We start from the raw sequence: 11,283 nt of genomic DNA on the forward strand, positions 1-11,283 counted from the left end.
AGCACCCAATACCTGGTGCACTAAGTGTCGTCATGGTACAACATTACAGTACCATAAGCAACCAAAAGACACGAAGAAAGTTTATGGACAGAGCAAGGAGCATAATCTATAGGCGCATTGATCCTAGGTGTAGCACATAGTCATTTTATAAAGGGCTAGGCCACAAGATGATACCATATGTCCTCTTTAAGTACGATGGTTTGACGAACACATAGGTGAAGAAGAATACAAGCTCAGATATCAACTAAGCGTCATGATCTTCTAGCTCTCCCTTACTATTCGGTTCTCATGAGTTCTAGGCTAGTGGTCCCTAGTTCACCTCTATGTATGACCTCCAACAACGTGCTCTAATTTTTGCCATCTAAAAGAATATTCTCTATCCTTTAGAACACACTCTAGAAAATTTCATCCTCTATATCTTTATCATCTCCAACAACATCCTCTAAATTTCATTCTCTGCAACATTGTCTTTCTTCTCCGACACCCCACCTCCACCGTTGTACTCCATCCATCCACCCAGTATCTCCCATGCCCCTAGATGCGGGTTGAGAAGCACTCCACACGGAGCGCCGTGTCCAGGATCACCTATCTCATCTCCGGCAACACAGAGGATGGACTTGTGCTGCGCCGAGGTGGGGGAGAAGCATAGCAACAAACAAGGGAGGAGTGCGAAGAGAGAAAGATCGAGTTACAGGTCCTATGCGCCTACGTCATCCAAGGTCGTGTTTGTTGCACATCCGGTCGCCGTGCGCCTCGTCGTCCTCTTCTACCGTGGATGCAAGTTGGGAGGTGCTGGCTGATGTGCTACTTTGTCGCGGCGTGCACAGCCGACCTGTAGTCTCTCTACACAAGACGGTGCACATAGCCGACACAACGGAACACTCTACATCTGTTGTGCGCGTTAGTGGTCCGCTACTTTAGCGGGTCCTTTAGCGGACCTTGAGAACGAAAAGCAGATTGCGCACGTTAAATTTAGCGTACAGGAGCATTTACAGAGTCTTGCTCTCGAGAGTCTTGTACGTTTAAATTGACAAGCTAATTTTACGCAAATAAATAACAATTTGGATAGATCCAAACGAGATATTATTATAGCTGACCAGTGTAAGCTAGTTCATGCACACGCAAAAAAATCTCGCGATATACTAGTCCGTCAATCGGTCACACTTGGACGAGAGTGACACACGAGAGATCACGGCAAGTGTGGGAGTCTGGAACCGGGACGCTATAGTAGTAGACTAGGTGGCAGAAAGCTGGAGCCGCCATCTGCCGTGTGCGTTGCACACTTGCGCTCGTAGTCGTAGGTGACTCGTAAGGTTTTTATCCGGTGAGGCCGCAGAGATCGAGCGCTCTCGGCCAACCAAACGTCGTGGGACCGAACATGACAACGCCCTCTACCGCACCAGCGCCACTGGCATCTCTCCTCCGCGTCTCCGCTGCCGCTGTTCCAGTGGCTCGACGACGTCCTAAGAGCCCCGCGGCTGCGGCGGCGGCACGGTGGGAGGGAGGTGGGGGCAGAAGGAGGTGCCGGGCGGCGGTGGTGGAGGAAGCCGGGGTGCTGCTGCCCAAGGAGGGGGAGGGGGAGGGGGAGGGGGAGGAGGCCCCGGACGCGGCGGCGGGGCGCTACGACTGGAGGGAGGAGTGGTACCCGCTGTACCTGGCCAAGGAGGTGCCCGACGACGCGGCGCTCCCGCTCACCGTCTTCGACCGCCAGCTCGTGCTCTGGCGCGACGCCCACGGCGTGCTCCGCTGCCACGAGGACCGGTGCCCTCACAGGTGAGATCCTCCGGCCGGTCCACTCTTGTGTGCGTGCAACGATTGGTTTGGTCGAGAACCAGCAGCTGAAACACGATTAATTGCTCCCAAAATGCTTACCGATCGATCAGGTTAGCGAAGCTATCGGAAGGGCAGATCGTGGACGGCAAGCTGGAGTGCCTCTACCATGGCTGGCAGTTCGACGGCGACGGCAAGTGCGTCAAGATACCACAGGTCTCTCTCTCTCCCACCTTTCTTACTGACGCCCCTACCCTACGCGGCGAGAGCATGGATGGGTGATGTGATGGGTCCGTGCCTGCACTGCAGCTGCCCGAGGGCGCCAAGATCCCGCGCAGCGCGTGCGCGCGCAACTACGAGGTGCGCGACTCGCAGGGCGTGGTGTGGGTGTGGATGTCGGACGCCAACCCTCCCGACGAAGGGAAGCTGCCGTGGTTCGAGCCGTACGCGCGGGCGGGGTTCACGGACCTGTCGACGGTGCACGAGCTCCCCTACGACCACTCCATCCTGCTGGAGAACCTCATGGACCCCGCGCACGTGCCCATCTCCCACGACCGCACCGACTGGACGGCCAAGCGCGAGGACGCGCAGCCGCTCTTCTTCGACGTCACCGAGCGCACGCCCCGCGGCTTCGCGGGCTACTGGGGCCGCACCGGCACGCCGCACCTCCGCAACCTTCTGCGCTTCGAGGCCCCCTGCGTGCTCACCAACACGCTAGAGTTCGCCGACAAGGACGGCAGGGAGCAGTGCTTCTCCGCGCACTTCCTCTGCCGCCCCGCCGGGCAGGGCAAGTCCATGCTCCTCGTGCGCTTCGGCTCCACCCTCAGGTCGCCGCTCGCCAAGGTGCTCCCGTCCTGGTACTTCCACCAGAACGCGTGCAAGGTGTTCGAGCAGGACATGGGGTTCCTGTCGTCGCAGAACGAGGTGCTGCTCCGGGAGAAGCTGCCCACCAGGGAGCTCTACCTCAACCTCCGCTCCTCCGACACCTGGGTCGCCGAGTACAGGAAGTGGATGGACAGGGCGGGCCACGGCATGCCCTACTACTTCGGCCACAGCACCCTGTCGCCGCCGCCCGTGCCGGCCGTCGTGGAGCAGGCGCCCGCAGGGGCCGTCGCGGGGATCTCGGCCTCGTTCCCGGCCAAGGGCGGCGTCGGCATGGTGCACGCGCCCAACCCGACCAACAGGTACTTCCGCCACGTCGTGCACTGCAAGGGTTGCAGGGCAACCGTCAAAAAGTACACCTCGTTGAAGACCGTGTTCGCGGCCCTCGCGGCGGCGGCCCTATCGGCCGCCATCCTGGCGGCGACGAGACAGTGGAAGGCCGTCTTGGTGGCGGCGTCGGCCGTGCTAGCCGCCGCATCCTATGCGTGTGACGCGGTGCTTTCTTTGATCACCACCAACTTCATCAGGACACACAGGAGACTGTAATTAATGTGGTACTGGCCACTGTATATTTAGGTAATGGCCGGCGGGGAACGTTCTGTACATTTGTATCACCGTAGCTGCTGGCCTGCGGCTGTTGTATTTTGTATATTTGCAGTAACGTTTTGCATGTCAGCAGCAACTGATTAGGTTGGTTACCTTACCGGTTAGTTTTTTTACTACTGCAGCACAAACTCAGAATTAGAAGATAATCAACATAGCAAAAGATTTAAGTCCGCAGACACAGCCACCAAGCAATCGATACACAACACGCTCGCACGAAGCATTCTTAAAATTCTCCAGTATATACACAATACAAGCAGCACACGTTCACTGTTAAGATAGTGGCACAATGCCTAAAGTCACATGTTATTAAGTAGACAAACTTGATAACAGTGGGCAAACACCGACTCGGAGCATGTTTTAAAGGCAACATACTTGATAGGATATATTAGCTACCACAGTAGACACGTTTGATGCTCCAGGCTTACCGTGGTTGAACTTAGAATTCCCTGTCGGGAAAGAGGACGGGTGCAACAAGCGACCATATGAACAGACCTGCCGTCGCCCACTGGGTTGCAATCCTGACCCAGACAGATGGCCACCCAACATCCACAAGCTTTCCGCTCTCACCAACCGAAGTTGACCAGCCAGTCAAGAGCATTGCCGAGTACATGCTGGCCAGGGAGAAGATGAGGTGAAAGAAAGAGTAGGAGTATGTCACCGGCCTCGGCACATCCTTCTTATCTTCTTGTTCGTCTGCCTTGCTGAAGGGAAGCAATGGCTTGTCGGTCCCTGGAAGGTAAAAGGGAAAAAGGTATCATAATTAACGATGCAAACCCAATATTTGCAAAACTAGCTCATTAGCCACAGAACGCAATCTAACCACGTGGTGAGTCTGGTGGCGAGAGCACAGTTGCAGAGGAGCCAGCGCGGACAGCAGAATAGACCACAGAGAGGACCGTGGTAAGGAGTCCCAATGTAAGGCTACCAGTTGACACAGCTTTTGAGTGATTGTGAAGCCCATTGCATTCGTAATCCCTTGGCTCACTGGAGAGTCCACTGTAGCACAGATATGTACAGTACATACCAATAACTGATGCAGGCAACAAGCTTCCATTGATCTGAAAATCAGAAACTTCAAAGTTCAGCATTATTTAGCACAAAAAAGATAGTTACATTCAAGGGAAATGTATAGACATAGTTTTTGGAAAGCATGGTCATACGATGGCCAAGATGGAATCTAAAACAATCAAACCAACCCAATAATCTAGAGTTGCAAGTATAATACTGCCCCAAACCCCAAACCCATCCAGTATAACTTATCAAGCAACGGTTTCTGGTCAAATCAAGTAATATAAACAAATGCAAAATCAGTAAAACGGAGAAAAACAGGCTACATGATGGTACCTTTGGGTGCAGGGCAACAATAGCAAACGCAAAAACAAGAATCAACGTGAAGACAATGAAAAACAGGTTGAGTCCGCAGTCATGTCCAGATGGAGTGAACCAGTGAAATAGGAGACCCGAGAAACAGAACGTGGCAATGTAACAGACAACCGAGACAACCAACAGAGCCATGTACCTGCAGCGACAAAAGAGCATAAATAATACAAAAAAAAACACCAATGGGAGCCCAAGCAAGTATAGGAAATAGCATCAGCAAGCAACCAACCAGAACTGCTCATCCTTGGCGACCCAGTTCTCATTCCATCCGTGCACAAAATCCAACAGCAGAACAACCTGAACGAGAAGGAACAGCCCAGAGCCAAACTTGGATATAGATTCTGCAGAAGTAGAATTGTAGTAAGAATTCCAAACACAGCTGACACACAAATGACGGGATACATAACAAAGTACATGAATGACCAACAACAGCAAAGCAGTAACTAATTACTAAATGTTCAGGGAACTCGACAAATGTAGTAAGTCTACAAGTAAAAACAGCTGACTACCAATTGGGTTTATCCATTGCACACGCCCAGTAAGTCTACAAGTCGAGAATTGCATAAATTCTGAATCAGAAATCTCCTTAATTTTCTTATGAGCCTCACGGAACTCAAAAAAAACTTCATGAAAGGGGTTGTTTGTTTCTCAAAAAAGATTAGTGCCATCATGATATGTCAAGTATCTATCAACTATGCGTTCAAATAAAAAGGTTTCTATTTGTGATCGCAATATGAATCAAATGGTCTGACAAATAGAAGGAAAGGGAGTTAGCTCACCATAGAAGCTGACGACCCCGTTGGGCACGAAGAACATGAGGAAGACGATGATGACCCAGCAGAAGATCTTGGCCATCCATCCGCCGTGGTGGATCTTGTCACGGGGGTCCTTCTGGTCCTTTATCCCGGCCATGATGACGGCGAGGATGGTGAAGAAGAGGAAGTTGCCGAGGCTGACCCTGAGCACCGCGTCGGTCTCGAACCACTCGCGGTCGGGGGTCTTGTGGAAGTGGTTAATCCCTGCGGAAACAGAGAGAGAGGTCTCGATGAATGTTTCGATGAACTGAACCGACGAATCGAACCGAGGGAAAGTAGGGGGGATTCGGGTCAGCGCCGCGCACATGGGATCGACTGGAGGAGGGGCGCGGCGACCTCGCGGAGCGCCCAGGATGCGAAGAGGGAGAGCGCGAAGAGGCCGCAGTAGGCGATGCGGGCGGAGCGGCGGCCGATGCTGCCGACCGCCGTCCGGCACGCCTCGCACGCGCACGCCGCGCAGCACGACGCCAGGCACGATGCCGCCCACATGGTGGCTGGTGCCCCGGCTCCGCCGATCAGATGGAGTCGACTCGCTAGGAGGATCGAATCCGATGGACGGCGCCGCCGCGGATATGGGGATTTCTAGTAGGGTGGGAGAATTTGGGGAACGCGTGTTGGGAGGGGACGGAGAAAGAGAAGATGGGGAAAGCCGGAAGGAGGGGGTGGAGGTGGATTTGCACGCACGAGACGGGCGGACGGAAAGGGGCGGACGGCGTGCCGGTGGAGTTGGTTGGGTTGGACCGGATAAGGAGACCGAGTCCGCTTGCAGTATCCCACGGCAACATCGACCAGGAAAACCAAATACGAGTGCGGTTTAATGTGTCTGTGAGTTGCGTAGGCAGAAGCCTGTTGCGTGTTGCGTCGACATTGAAGTCAATCTAAGAATTTTCTCAGCAGTTTTTAGGGTACAGATGTGTACGTGTGCATTCGTGACGTCCTCGTACCCTGATAAAAAAAGACATTGAAGTCAACAACACTCCACGGGCCACAAGTCAAAATCTCAAAATATTGTAAATTGCAGGCATGTTTCGAATCATACACATAAATTTCATATGGGTTCTGTACGATGCTATGGCAGATGTGAACAAAAAAAAAGTAGCTGCATCCAGCAGAATAGGCGGATTATTCATCCATCTGGATATAACGGAATGCAAATGAAATGTCTACTAGTACCAAATGATCGGCGGTTCAGAGATAGTATTACGTGATGACTAGCCGAAAACTCATCTAAATACCACATCCTTCGAATAATTATTAGTGTTACTGCTTCTACAACAGATCTAAAACTTGATAGACATACAAGTGTAGAAGGCTAAGAGCTGACATGGGGAACAATTGTAAGTTGCATACATCATGCCACGTTCTTGTCAGAACACAGACAGAGAAGCGTTGGCACACATGAAATTGACATCAGAATTTCAACCATTTCTTCTCTTTCTCCTTTCTAGTAACTGCACTCGTCGCTGAAGCGTGGGTAGCTTCAGCATCAGCGAGTGCCTTCCGAGTCTCTTCCAGTTTCCTTGAAGCTGCTTCAAAGAATGCCTTGTCTTTGCAGTTACGGTTCTTCATCTCTTCCAGTTTCTCAACTCGAATCCTCAGCTCCTTCACTTCCTCACCGTATGCAACCAAGGATCTTCTGTCTTCCTTCTTAGCGAGTCCATTGGTCTCAACTGATGAACCCTTTCTAACTTTGGTGGTCGAACCTTCTTGGCTTACTAGATGGCTGTTGATAAAATTAAAGACAGATCTCTCAGCTTCTTCAGCTTTAGCAGCCCTGGCCTGTTCTGCAAACTTCTTCTCACGCTTCCTTTTCCCACCCCTACTGCGCTTTTTCCCACTGCCTCCGTCAGCCTCGCTTGAAGCAAGTGCATGATCAAGTGATTGCTTTGGGGGTAGTACCTTAACTGGAATTGGATCAAGCATGCCTTGGCCAGACACACCAAGCCCCATCCCCTCTCGGTAACCCATTTTTGCCATCATTTTGGAGGCAACACCCCTGGTGTGGTGCTCCCATTTTGCGAAGATCATGGTATCTGTCTGAATGCCACTAAAATTTGTGAATTCTAAAAGGCCAAGACCCTGATGAACACTTCCGTCCTCTTGATCAGCATCGTCACTGAACTCAGATTCTTCGTCACTTAAGCTTCCTTCATCTTCGTCACTCATGTCAGCGTATTCCGAGACAGAAAGAGAATCACTTGGCAGACTCGCAGAACTCCCATCATCTTGAAAAACAACTTGGCCAATCTTCAGATTATCATCCCATGACTCAAGCTCTGCTCTCCTCCAAAGGCCAGAGTTATACCCAGAAGTTGCCAGTATGCTGGAGCCTACCAAGGACTGCTCCCACCTAGTTGGAGTGAATCGCTTCAAGGCTTTAGAAGGCATTACAATACCTGAAAATAAGTTCTGAATTAGTCGGGTATACCTCTCTATGTCTGAAGAGTCATAAGCAATATGTGTATCATATCTACAGGATGCACCATGCACATAGGGAAAAAAGGGAACAAGACAAATATGCGGCTAATGGTAACTAATCACAATAAAAATGGAACATGAATCAATAAAAAACATACTTGTGAAGTTTATACCACAACATGTTATCTTTATTGTTTTATGAAACAGGCAAAGGAACAAGAGCGTAACAAAGCACATTTTAGTGGCCTTGGACCTTCCAACAGCCAAATAACCAATTAACATACCATGAGACATGCGGCAGTTACTACCAAATCGACATCGCTGCTGTAGGAAGAACTTGCATATCTGCACTACGGCCAGATTTGTATTAGTTAGTTTGTTCATAATAATGGCGCATACACTCCAATCATTATATTTGTGTTAGCAAGCAGAAAATTATGCCAGATTGAAAGGTAACTGCAGTTGCAGGGTACCCACCTGTGAATCTCTCTTGGAGTTCTTTTCCTGCTCATATTCACTAAGTTTTGGCTAGGAATAGGATGGAACCAGCCCAGAGGGTATCTTATGACTAGACTTTTACCCACCTGTGACTCCCTTATAGAGTTTTTTCATATTCATTAAATTTTGGCCAGGAATATGATGGAACCAGGGCAGAGGGTGCCTTATGACTAGATGTTGTCTATCAGAATATATGGCTACAAAGTTCAGTTTATTCTAACTTCTAACTAGTCTGAAGCAGCAATAGTGATTTCACCACAAAATATAAGCAAATCCACCTACAATGTTCAACCAGACAGAATCAGGGGGCAGTGTCCAACTGGTACGGGAAGGAATGGTGGGATTGGAGCAAATTCCAGAAATGCCCTTATGGAGCAAAGGTACGCACTGGGTCTGTTTTTTTATTGTGGGGAGGGGTCACCAATTTACAAATGGGGGAATGCACATGTTAGAAGGTCTGGAAGTGGAAGGTGAATTGGATTGATTAGAAATAACATCTTTTTAGAAAATCCAGTTACACAAGAGAAGACTGGAATGAGTCTAACTAATTGCACCATGGTGTGTGTGTGTGTGCTGTAAGGGCTCTTCCCCTTTCAAGAAGGGAAAGAAAGGAGCAAGCAAAAGGTTATAGTAAAAAGTAAAAACAACAGAATGTTTTCCACAGGCTGCAGTACCACAAGCATGTAGCTACCAGTGTAAACCATATCCTTTTTAGACGCCAATGGAAACGATACAACAGGGGTTTAAGGGGTCAAGCTTGGTTATTAACAGGCAGATAATGGCTATGATGCTCAGGTTAGATAACTCACCGACATATTTTCAGATGTAGGTGTCAGAAATGAGATCCTTGCATCGCCTGAACCTTCAAAGCCTATAATGCATCCATTATACCAGCGCCCATTGTTGTGCCGGAATCTACACTTTGATCCAACTGAAAAATCATGTGACTCCAGTGGTTCTGGCTCAACATCATCTGGATCTAATGACTCAATAGCAACTTCGGGTGATTGGGATATTGATTCCTTATCTGGAAAGATCTCATCTACTTGCTTCAGTAGCCTAGAGCGCTTCAAATGGAGAAGACCCTCCTCGGCATCCTTAATCGCAGCAAGAAGCTCCTCATGAACCTTTAAACAACAACAACACAACAATAAGGAAAAATAATATCGTTAAAATCTAATAACAAAGTGGTAATGCCTCCTCTGGCACGGCTCTAGCTCCAAGATTCACCCCAGATCTGGAGTTTGTATGCTAGCATCAAGAACCTTGATACTATATTTTTTATCTAGAGTAAAAATAAAGCAGTTCAACCAAACAAACCTGGTGTACTCATGGATCCAGCACCACATAATTCTAGAGCTAGAAAAGATAACTATGTCCAACATGGCAAAAAACTGAATGCAGAAACATGAAAAAACAAATGCAGAACTCTATCAAACATTATTACGCAGGAACATCCACAACTCAGGAATGAAAAGTGCAAACACAGACATTTCTCCTACACAAATCAATGCCATGCAGTAATTATCATCAATGAATTGTATTTCAAAGAAATGAGCGAATATGTGAGATACAATCGCTCTTGCAATTTACAGAACTCACATTGATATTGTCCATAGCATTTGTTATGGAGTCAACAAATGTGTGCAAGGGTTTAAAAACATGCCGTGAATTAACAGCCAATACTATCCTCATTTCTCAACTTTTCCTGTGCATACCAAAGGTAGCCCAGCCTTATGAATTCAACAGACAAATAAAAAGCACGCAGATTGATGCCTTTACTAGAAGCAAGATCACAGAAGGGAACCCAACACATATCCTGTTTCCAGTTAATCCAATCATCATTCCAAAACATGCCGCACAATTCCAATCCCATCACCTATAAGATGGACACGCAAGCTAAGTAGCTAACCATCCACGGACCACTACATATGTAATAACAATTCCTACTCGTACTCCAGACTCCAATAGCCCTCAGCCCCTCACCCTTATGCTAATGCTATGAAATCACAGTACCCTAGAATCCCCGCACCCTAGTTACCTAGTAGTCGGTTCAGTTGCGAGGGAGTTAGCAACCAGGGGCCGCGGTAGGATAAGATTAGGAGAGGCGGGTCGATGAGATGGTGATACCGCGACGCACCTCGAGGAGGTCGGCGTTGGAGGGGTCGGCGGCGAGGGCCTCGTCGACCGCGGCGAGGGAGGACCGCTGCTCCTGCAGCTGCTGCTCCAGCTGCCGCTCAATGGCCGCCGCCTCGTCCTCGCCCTCGCCCGCCATAGGCCACCAACTGGATCGGGGCGGCGAGGCGATGGGCGAAGAATCGAGTCGAGAGGGTTCTTCCTCCTCCCAGCCTCCCAGGCTCTCGCCGCGGGCGCGGTACCGTTTCTTCCTCCTCGACCGTGACCGTGAATCCGTGATGGAAGGTGAGGTGAGAGCGTTGGGTGTTCAACAATCAACCTTGTCCTTGGAAGGCCACAGCGCTTCGGATTGTGCTGGTGCTATGATGATGGGCCGAGCCCACGAGAAAGCCAAGATATTACTAATTGCTTGATGGGCTTCAGCGGTTTTGTATTTTTTTTATTCGCGACTCGTTTTTGTGCCGTCGCCTTCTTCGAAGACATATTCTGTGCAATCACTCATTTGGTGCGAGCGTGCAACCAAACCATCCAGAGCATCCAATCTAGATCCAACGGTTTCATATGAAAGGGGTTAAAAGTAAAATAGGTACTATGTTTCAGGTGGAAGGGGTTAAATGTAAAATAACAGTCATCATTAGATCTAGATTAGATGCACCAAATCGTTTGATTGCAAACTTGCACCAATATAAGTGATTGCATAAGATATTTCCCCGCCTTCTTCGTCCACGCGAACGTGGTTGTTTTCAACAGACGCTCAATTGCCCACCATAACACCGTT

At 49.4% G+C, this 11,283-nt stretch overlaps 3 protein-coding genes across 3 annotated transcripts; 1 reads left to right on the plus strand and 2 right to left on the minus strand.

The window, feature by feature from the left end:
- The first annotated feature begins 1,377 nt into the window (after nt 1–1,377).
- Nucleotides 1,378–3,321, plus strand: LOC100382079 (Protein TIC 55 chloroplastic). Its single transcript, NM_001174842.1, has 3 exons — nt 1,378–1,773; nt 1,884–1,986; nt 2,080–3,321. Exons 1-3 carry the CDS (start codon nt 1,379–1,381, stop codon nt 3,196–3,198), a joined length of 1,617 nt encoding a protein of 538 aa, NP_001168313.1. The 5' UTR covers nt 1,378; the 3' UTR covers nt 3,199–3,321.
- Nucleotides 3,322–3,455: 134 nt separating this feature from the next.
- On the minus strand, nt 3,456–6,067 carry LOC100191588 (Serinc-domain containing serine and sphingolipid biosynthesis protein). Its single transcript, NM_001137018.1, has 6 exons — nt 5,759–6,067; nt 5,418–5,657; nt 4,868–4,979; nt 4,603–4,777; nt 4,079–4,316; nt 3,456–3,987 (listed from the first exon to the last, which is right to left on the minus strand). The coding sequence occupies exons 1-6, from the start codon at nt 5,940–5,942 to the stop codon at nt 3,695–3,697; spliced, it is 1,242 nt and encodes a 413-aa protein (NP_001130490.1). The 5' UTR covers nt 5,943–6,067; the 3' UTR covers nt 3,456–3,694.
- Nucleotides 6,068–6,666: 599 nt separating this feature from the next.
- Nucleotides 6,667–10,795, minus strand: LOC100191995 (uncharacterized). Its single transcript, NM_001137419.1, has 4 exons — nt 10,510–10,795; nt 9,179–9,496; nt 8,156–8,216; nt 6,667–7,849 (listed from the first exon to the last, which is right to left on the minus strand). Exons 1-4 carry the CDS (start codon nt 10,642–10,644, stop codon nt 6,864–6,866), a joined length of 1,500 nt encoding a protein of 499 aa, NP_001130891.1. The 5' UTR covers nt 10,645–10,795; the 3' UTR covers nt 6,667–6,863.
- Nucleotides 10,796–11,283: the final 488 nt, after the last annotated feature.

The sequence above is a fragment of the Zea mays genome, chromosome 5, assembly GCF_902167145.1.
Source record: "Zea mays cultivar B73 chromosome 5, Zm-B73-REFERENCE-NAM-5.0, whole genome shotgun sequence".
NCBI lineage: Eukaryota > Viridiplantae > Streptophyta > Magnoliopsida > Poales > Poaceae > Zea > Zea mays.

Excerpts from the sequence above, each read along its gene's own strand:
- LOC100382079 (NM_001174842.1), top strand. The coding sequence starts at position 1,379 with ATGACAACGCCCTCTACCGCACCAGCGCCACTGGCATCTCTCCTCCGC. Across the intron at positions 1,774-1,883 it reads GAGGACCGGTGCCCTCACAG|GTTAGCGAAGCTATCGGAAG; the intron begins GTGAGATCCTCC and ends CCGATCGATCAG. Across the intron at positions 1,987-2,079 it reads AGTGCGTCAAGATACCACAG|CTGCCCGAGGGCGCCAAGAT; the intron begins GTCTCTCTCTCT and ends CCTGCACTGCAG.
- LOC100191588 (NM_001137018.1), bottom strand. The coding sequence starts at position 5,942 with ATGTGGGCGGCATCGTGCCTGGCGTCGTGCTGCGCGGCGTGCGCGTGC. Across the intron at positions 4,317-4,602 it reads TTGTTGCCCTGCACCCAAAG|ATCAATGGAAGCTTGTTGCC; the intron begins GTACCATCATGT and ends TCTGATTTTCAG. Across the intron at positions 3,988-4,078 it reads GCCACCAGACTCACCACGTG|GGACCGACAAGCCATTGCTT; the intron begins GTTAGATTGCGT and ends TTTACCTTCCAG.
- LOC100191995 (NM_001137419.1), bottom strand. The coding sequence starts at position 10,644 with ATGGCGGGCGAGGGCGAGGACGAGGCGGCGGCCATTGAGCGGCAGCTG. Across the intron at positions 9,497-10,509 it reads CCAACGCCGACCTCCTCGAG|GTTCATGAGGAGCTTCTTGC; the intron begins GTGCGTCGCGGT and ends TGTTGTTTAAAG. Across the intron at positions 8,217-9,178 it reads CTACATCTGAAAATATGTCG|ATATGCAAGTTCTTCCTACA; the intron begins GTGAGTTATCTA and ends GCCGTAGTGCAG.